The sequence below is a fragment of the Clupea harengus genome, chromosome 25, assembly GCF_900700415.2.
Source record: "Clupea harengus chromosome 25, Ch_v2.0.2, whole genome shotgun sequence".
NCBI lineage: Eukaryota > Metazoa > Chordata > Actinopteri > Clupeiformes > Clupeidae > Clupea > Clupea harengus.
In genome coordinates this window covers 11,084,607-11,093,450 of record NC_045176.1, presented here as the reverse complement: position 1 = coordinate 11,093,450, position 8,844 = coordinate 11,084,607, and the positions used below count along the sequence as shown (strand labels likewise).

At 42.5% G+C, this 8,844-nt stretch overlaps 1 protein-coding gene across 1 annotated transcript; it reads right to left on the bottom strand.

The window, feature by feature from the left end:
• Positions 1-1,881: 1,881 nt before the first annotated feature.
• On the bottom strand, positions 1,882-8,830 carry LOC116219500. Its single transcript, XM_031562805.2, has 11 exons — positions 8,477-8,830; positions 8,274-8,342; positions 6,985-7,641; positions 6,642-6,815; positions 6,220-6,555; positions 6,036-6,131; positions 5,334-5,885; positions 4,078-4,932; positions 3,249-3,893; positions 2,976-3,047; positions 1,882-2,614 (listed from the first exon to the last, which is right to left on the bottom strand). The coding sequence occupies exons 1-11, from the start codon at positions 8,664-8,666 to the stop codon at positions 1,947-1,949; spliced, it is 4,314 nt and encodes a 1,437-aa protein (XP_031418665.2). The 5' UTR covers positions 8,667-8,830; the 3' UTR covers positions 1,882-1,946.
• Positions 8,831-8,844: the final 14 nt, after the last annotated feature.

Sequence of the window (8,844 nt, the reverse complement as noted above, 5' to 3'; positions counted from 1 at the left end):
GGTTAACTTAAGGTGACCAGATTTCTGAGACAAAATCCGGGGACATTTTCAGTTTAGACACGTTAACACCTCCAAAACATGTCATGTTTTTGTCTTTGTAATCGAAAAACGGGGACACTGACTGGGCCCTTATTCATTAAAGCAGTTTATCTTACCCTTGTTCTTGTAAATCGCAAGGGGAATGTCAAACAAAGAGTTTTATTCTTAAAACTAATCACAAAGTGGCTGAAATGAAGAGTAGTAAAGGTAACAACCTTTTGCCAGATAATAAGAACCAATATCAGTGATGAGAACTTTGTTGACGTCAAGCACAAGCTTCCTTGCAGTAGGCCTAACCTCTGTTTGCCTGATAAGTGACTGGTCTGCACGGATGGGTGACAGGTGTAGGTTTTTCCAGCATAGAAAATGTTAAGGCCATTGAGGCAACTGAATTGTATTCCTATATTCTCTGTGAAAATCAGCTGGAACTATGAACATACAGATCAGGCCCATAGACTCCAGGATCTTTGGAATTGTTTTTTAGGTATTACTATACCAAAAGTGATTTAAGAAACAAACAAACAAAAAGATTCCAAATACAATTTCAGTAAAAAAATGTAATTAAATCCAAGCAATGTCAAGGTGAGGGAGGGAGATCTGAATAATCTAAAAAATAACAAGTTCTGTGACACACTACCAGTTGACTTATTTGTTGATAAAGAATATGTGAAGTTAATGTGGGAAAAAGACATTTCATTCGTGTCTTGTAAGAGACCTGGTAAGAGACCACCACATGTTTGTTTTTAATTAATGTAGGCCTACCATTATTCTAGGCTACCTGTAATTGTCTATCTATGTAGCCTAAGCACATGACTCATTTAAAGATTTTAGCACATTGAAACCCACTGCTTAAAATTGAACTGGTGAGACTGTTTTTGCTTCCACAGAACTATCAAAGTTCAAAGTACTTAATTGTCATTGTCACACAAACAACGAGACAGACGTAAGCGGGAAGCACAACTTGATGTACGTAAAGCGAGTTCTAGGAGTGAACTTGACGTTTATTTGTTTGTTTTGTTTTTTTCCCCAAAGGCACAGTTAATATTTGTTGACTAATTTATTTGTTTGTGCAGTTTTATCATAAGATGAGAGTTGTGTGTGTGATTGTTTGTGTAGTGTGTGTGTGTATGCGTGTATGCGTGCATATGTGTGTAGTTGTATCCATGCATTTATCTCTTACATATCCATAGTAAAAGTTGTCAGCATTTTAGTCAAGTCCTTAAAGATTTCATAGACAAAAAAATGAATAGGCTTGGGTTAACATTTGGTTCAGTAGTGCTTCGGGCATCTGGATGTGCTTTAGATTTGTAAACTCCATATTACATATTGCTTCTTAAATAGAGAACACTCATTATCAACTGCCCCTAAAGAAGTCATATAGCTGTAATGTGATTATTCAGCAGAGGACTTGCTAACCATTTGCCACATTGTGCGATTCTGCAGCTGTTCAATGACATTGGGATGAAATTCCAACTAAATCACAACTCCCATGAACTCTTCCTGCCACCTTTACTATGCAAACATGTATTGCACACACAGCTCCACTCTGCCTCCCCCTAGTGGCATATCTGTGCACTGACAGCCCTTCTCTGTGACTCCTCTTGACATGTAACTGCTGTGTAAAGTGTTCATATGCATATGATATTGTACCATACAAATTAGGTGAGGCCATTGTGGCCTGAAATATGTGTGTTTGTAACTTCTCATTCTTTGTCAATATCATGTAACAAAGTAAAAAAGCATTTCTATCGTTGCAAAATAAAGGCTTTATATCCTTCATTGTCTTTTCATTATGCTGAATTTGAACACACATTTCTGAGTGAAAAACCCTGGACAACAATCTGTTTATGCATTTGTCCCTGGTTTATTGGCAATTGTAGGTGAGGTTCAGCTGGGTGAATCTGTGTTTAGTTTTGGTCAGCAGGGTGTGTGACGATCCGAAGCACAGCGGGCGAGTAGACGCTGTGGCCCTGATCGGTGGTGATCTGCATAAACTGGGACTGACCACCCCTCCTCTGAGCACCACCAAGGACGGCCGAGGGGAAGGTGAGGGACAGGAGCCCCGAGGCGTCATCTCGTCTCACCCTCACCGACTGAGCGGGGCCCCCGGGGGCCCCCATGAGAGGCGTCGCCTGCTTGTCATCGACGCACAACAGGTAATTGGGGAGGATGATTTCCTGAGTGCCTGTGTCCGGGAGCGATGCTGAAGGGTGAACTGAGCAAGCGGCCTCAGCGGTGGGGGCCACGTCTTGGGCTCTGTGTCGATGTAGGTCAGAAGCCTGGATCGTACCCTCTACATGCCCTTCTGAGGCCTGATGTAGGTCAAGACGAGAGTGTTGAGGAGACCTCTCAGCCAGTAGAACATGGCCAGGCCCAAAGGCGTGAATGTAAGCTCTGCCATTGAAAGGAGGCTGGGACAGGATATTGGTGCACAATGTGCCCTCATCACTGCTGTGGGGTAGATCGTATAAAGTCCACATCTGATTGACCGAGCCTTTGAGGACAGGAGAATTGAATGGGGTCAAAGTTCCCCTTTCAGCCACAGAATCCGGAGTGTGTTGTTGCTGCTCCTCAGCTGAAAAGTATTATTCAGTGAGTCGGAATAGCTTCACAGCCATCATCCAGAACCAAACAGCATCAGTTTGAATCTCATGCAACCACATTAAATATGTAACCCACTTTTGTCCATGCACTTTTTTCGGTAGCACCACATGTTGGATTTGGTCTTTACATCTACACTCTACACTTAATAATTAATAACCGCTGATTTGAATCAGTTAACACATAAGCTCTTGCAAAAAAAAGTACTCTGATTGTGTTTAGATTAGGATGCACGAATATGAATATTGAATTGTGATAAAGAGAGAATACTTAATATATTCCCCAGTGGGCTTAAAGTACTGCTCTTTCAGTCTGTGGAGTTTCTGTTTCATTACCAGAGCTGGGAGGCCCAGGGAGATGGTTGCTTGAGGCAGGGCTCTGATTTCCCTGTGTGTCATGCACACAACCTGCAACAACAAACCACAGCAAATAAAACTATCTGGAATTGGGTTTAGAATCCTCCATCAATAAACAAACAGTATGGTCTTTTATTGCTCGTGCTATATCATTTATAGAGTTGGATGCTATATCATTTATCTAGGTGGATGCCTCGAGAAAACACTGCTAGGAATTGTTCTGTGTGAGATGCTGTAGGGGGAAGGCGTTACCTGACACAGAAGAGGTGTTTGGGGAAAAGATTGGGGATGCCCCCCTGTCTGTTGTTCCTCTTGATATACTCACATCCTCTTCCTGAGTGGGAATTCTAGCGGATGGTATATGGCCTGTACAGATGGTGACCACTTCGCCTGGATATTCCTCACTAGCAGTGAATACCTGAGCAGGTGTATCGACTGAAAGCTCTGAAGTCATTCTCTCCTCAGAGAGACCTTTTCTGAGAGGGGATGGTTCTAAGATGTGTGACACGTGATCAGATGCCTCCGTGACCAAACTCAGATAGTCTGTCTCAGTGATCTCATTCGTAGCCTCCAGACTGGGCCCAGTGGGAGACGACTCTCTGTGGTCGTCTATGCTGTCTCCTGCTGACTGAGACAGAGACCCTTCTGTGATGTCTCTCGAACATCCTACTGAAACTAGCTCCATGTCCTGGGGGACGACAATCTCTGCTATTCCAAGCTTTTCAAAAGTTTCAGTTTCAGAGGATTCAAACGGACGATGTAACAAGAAGCTTCCCTTGACATCTGGTGAGACACTAAGAGCTCCATCACCAGATGGCTGTTGAGCTTTTGCCTCTTCTCTGTTCAGTCCAGTGTCCAGTGTCCAGTCTACCTCCAATGTGTCAGTCTGAGGTACCTCTGCAACAGTAACCAACACATTGTTAATAACTGAATAAATTAATATGAATCTCTTCAATAATGGCCAGCAGTGTGTAAAAAGTAGCAGTGTTGTGGCATTAGTACTATAGAAATAAGCAGTGCATGCACACCATGCATATCATTCTACAATACAAAAAGGTCTCGTATATTTTTTTTACTTTACCTGTTTTGCGAAAGGCATCTGGAGAAAGTGTTCGTGTCTGGGACTGAGCTGTCGCTGTCTCAGTAATCTCGCTCATGTTCTCCTCATCGGAACTACTGACAAGACTTGTGTTGTCCACATTGTCTTCTATTGGTTCTGAAGCTAACCCTTCTGTGATGTCAGTTCCAGAATATCTTGGTGATACAGATTCCACATCCTTTTGGAGCACATTCTCTGCTGTTTCAGGACCATCAGCGTTGTTACCTCCTGGTAATACCGATTCCACAGCACCGAGAGCATCTTCACCAGATGGTTCTTGTAGTGCTGCCTCTGCTTTTTCTCTGTCACATGTGATGCATTCAGTGTAGGTTACTTTAGGACCATCCTCATCAGCAGGGCTTGTCAGAACAATGTGCTCATCGGGTGAGTCTGCTGTCTCCTCAGGTTGCTCTTGTCTGAAAGGTGACGGTTCAGAGTAGTCCGCTAGAGACTCAGGCATCCCCTCGACCAAATCATCAGCATCAGCAGTCTCACTCATGTTCTCCTGAATGGGACTTTTGATAGGGGTCACATTGTCTACAGGCTCTGATGCAGACTTTGCATCTAGGTTGACTCCTGAGTGTTTTGATAGCACAGACCCCATGTCCTCTTTGAGAACATTCTGCACTGTTTCAAGACATTCAGCATTGTCACTTCCTGAGCATTCAGGGGGCATCACTGATTCTACTGCAGCAGCAGCAGCAACAGCAACCAAAACAGCAGTAGCAGCATTGAGAATGTCTTCAACAGATGGTTCTTGCACTGCTATCTCCCCTCCGTCCACAGTGCAGAGAGGGGAAACCTTCTCAAATACAGATGTAACAGTCTGAGATATCTCTGGAAAAGGAACAAACACACTGTTGGTCCAATGGTCATTTCTCTCGAACTCAGTCAAGAATGCATATGAAACTCCAATCTTGTGGATTTTAATCTCTAATTAATCATAGGTAGGACCACATGAACAGCAAAAATGTAGAGTGAAATTGTATTGTAGTCCATGGTGATAATATGGACATGTACATTATCTGCTATAAGAGAGGGGTCTGGAGAAACAGCTGACATGTTTGTCTGTGATAGCTGTGAAGTTGTTTGAGATGCTTCTATGATGGGACTGGTTCTTGGTGATAAATCCACAACAGACTTACTTATATCTTTATCATATAATACATAATAATGATATAAGACATTTTTTTTTATGCTTGAAAAAAACACAGAATTCCAGCTCTTCCGGCAATTACCTGATGTCTCTGAAGAAACTTTTGAGGTTGTCCCCATTTCTGTTGTCTTCATTGTTTCTGTCAAACTATCTTCCTGACAGGGTATACCGCCAGATGTTATAAACCCTGTGTCTGTTGTGTTTGGACACTCCCCACCAGCAGCGCTTGTCTGATCACTTGGAAATCCTAACATCTCCTCAGGGTGTACTTGTGCGAGAGGTGACAGTTCAGAGTTATCTGCCAGAGATTCTGGCATTTCCTTGACCAGATTCAAATCATCTGCATCAGCAATCTCATTCATGTTCATCTGAATGGGACTTCGGACAGGAGTCACACTAACCACACTTTCATCTAATGACTTGTGAGGAGTATTTTCCGTTGTGACGACATAAGCTGTTTCAGTACTTTCAACTCTGTCAGTGCCTGAGCATTCAGCTGGTAATACTGATACTCCAGCAGCAGCGGCAATGAGAGCTTCTTCAACAGATTGTTCTTGGGCTGCTGTCTCTTCTCTCTCCACAGTGTAGAGAGGAGAAACACTTTCAGACACAGATATAACAGTTTGTGGCATCTCTGAAAGAGAAACATTTCATATTCGTTAAATATTCACTTTCTGTCAAACGGCAAATTGCCTCACATTAGAATGGATTTTTATGATATAAGATGAAAAAAAATGTAAACTGCATTTAAACTGTAGGATGATGGAGAGATGCATTTATTTACCTGCTAGAAGCAAGGGGTCTGGAGAGACACTCTGTGACGCATCTGGTGAAAGTGTTTGCAGATCCTGCCATGTGACTCCATCCACAGCAGTCACACCTTGAGATGGTGAAGTTTGTCTGTCATTGACCTTAGAAGCACTTCCATCAAACATGAAAACAGCACTTCATTTACCAAAAGGCCTTACCTGGCACAAAAACTGTCTCTGAATATATTCTAGGAGATGAGTGTCTTTCAGTTTGGTTTGGTAGACTTTCAGAAGACAATAACTCCACAGCCTCAGCTACACATTCTTCTGCCATTTCTTTTACCAGGATTAAGTATTTGTCAGTCGAAGCTGCCCTATCCACTTCGGCAGCCATCGGTGTTGTTTCTTTAAGTCCAGACACGTCAGACAGATCATTAGAGATCACCAGATGTGAATCTGCTTCACTGTCAGTTGCGTGTAAAATTGGACCTTCAATATCACCGGTTCTTCTGATATCATTCATTGTTGGTTCAGATGAAACTGGACATTCTATGACTTTAAAACATATCGACAAGCCAAATCATTATTGAATGTACACACCATTTCCTTGTACCATACATCACATTAACAGACAAAAATACCTGTAATGGACGTCTCTGAAGATGTGCTGGGTGTCATGTCTCCATCTGATTGCTTTGATCCGTCATCCATCTTTTCAACGCTATCCTCAGTTTTCACCATATGAGCAGAGAACACCTTGACCAGGCTTTGTCTCGATGATACCTCCTTCTTTATCTTGGATGACTCTTGGGCGGCTTTAAATAACAGCAATCAGCTTTTGAGGCACAATCTTTTTTTTCAAATCTAGTTTTATTTTAAGACTATTAATTGCTATAACTGATGTACGAGAGGCTTGTGCAGATATGTGTATGTGTGTGTGTGTGTGTGTGTGTGTGTGTGTGTGTGTGATTTTAAAAGACGTACCTGCCACTTCCAGTGTTTCATGTTGCTCCTCCGTCTCCTCTGAGCTATGATATTGTCCCACTGTGGTGCGAGGCTCGTCTACAATCTCTGAATTCTGCAGCTTACCGGACTCCACCTCCACAGAAGACTGAAGAGGAAGAAAATCCTCCTTGGAGGGAACTCTTTCAAACACCACCATCTCATCCGAGTCCATCTCAAGACCACACTCCTCTGTCCCATCTGTGTCAGTCACAGAGGGTGTCCTGGTGCCACAAGACCTCACAGATGAAGCTGAACTGGGGCGACTTTCACAGTGGAACACTATTGTGCCCGGAAGGTTCTCTGAGTGAACCACGATGACATCAGCAGGCGGTGCCCTTGCAGAATCAATCAGAACAGTTCCCTTGATCTCAGTGAAATCACTCGTTGATGGAACCCTCTGGAAGACTGCTGATTGAACCCTAGCTGCGGGAAGGTCCTCAGGGCTCTTGGGCTGCGCCAGGGAAGACTGAACAGGCATACTCTGACTGACAGTCAAGGCGTCATCAGCAAGGTGGCAGCTGACAAGGCTGACACATCTCTGATACATCTCTGCAGGCTCCCCAGATGGTTTCCAGACCTGGGCCGACTCCGGAGAACCTCGCATTGGCCAATTTATCATCATAACTTGGTCAAGCTCTGATTACAATCAAAAACGTTACGTATTTGTAAAAATTACTCAAAACAAGACATACACATGTCTCAAAGAACTCATGCATAGCATCATCCATATTCAATAACGTTAGGCTTAAAACACAACGTAAAAGGACATGACAAAGAACTAGATGAGAATTCTAGTCAGAGATTGACATCCAGGTGTAACAATTACTCTGTGAACTACATCAGCGATGGTATGGTTGTGGTATTTAGCAAACACTTTTGTCCAAAGCGACTTACAAAACTTACAAAAAAAATACATTAGAAAATGATAGGATAGAAAGATAAATATACAAAACATTTATTACAAAAGCAGTAATACTAACCTAATGAAAACAAATCAAGAAACAATAAAAGGTACCAATTAATACAATTTATAGTAATAACAATAACAAATACGAAAACTATGACTACAGAGTAGGCCTCTAGCAAATTAACTATGATGTTGCTCACCAGTAGGCCCAAGTCTCAAGCATCAATCAATCATTTATTTATTTTAAAAAAAATGAATGCGGTATGAGTGGATCAAAAATAAAGGGCTTAACAAATAAAACGTAATAGCTACACGAAACGTTATCAGTGAAATGTCGGTTTTCTAAAATCTGTCATCTTACCTCGCATTTTCTGGTAAAGCTGTATGACTTGTCTAAGGTCTCTGGAAGGAGTGGCTGTATTTGCAATACCTTACACATGCAAAGAAATTCAGTTATTTAACAGTCGACATGTAGCCTAGCCTGTATAGTTTACTGAAGTAGGCTATTAATAAAGAAAGTTCAGCTCTTTTTATATCTCTATTTGGTGCCATTATACGACTTACGGTCTCTGTGCTCTAGGAGGTCCTTGCAATACGCAGCGATAAACTGTTCTATGTGCTGTGGGTCTTCAGTTCTTATCGCACGACACAGAGATTCCAGCAAACTCTTCAAGCCATACGGAATCAACATTGTCCGGCGGGAGACCTTCCAGGACGCCATCTGAGAAAGCATCGAAATCAGTGAGACAGACATACATCATACGACTTCATAGAATGTCCCGCCATCGTTGAGCATAAATTCCAGTAATTCATTGTTTATAAGCTATCGCTATTTGCAGAATCAATCAGAACAGTTCCCCTGACCCCAGTGAAGTCACTCCTTGATGGAACCCTCTGGAAGACTGCTAATTGAACCCTAGCTGCGGGAAGGT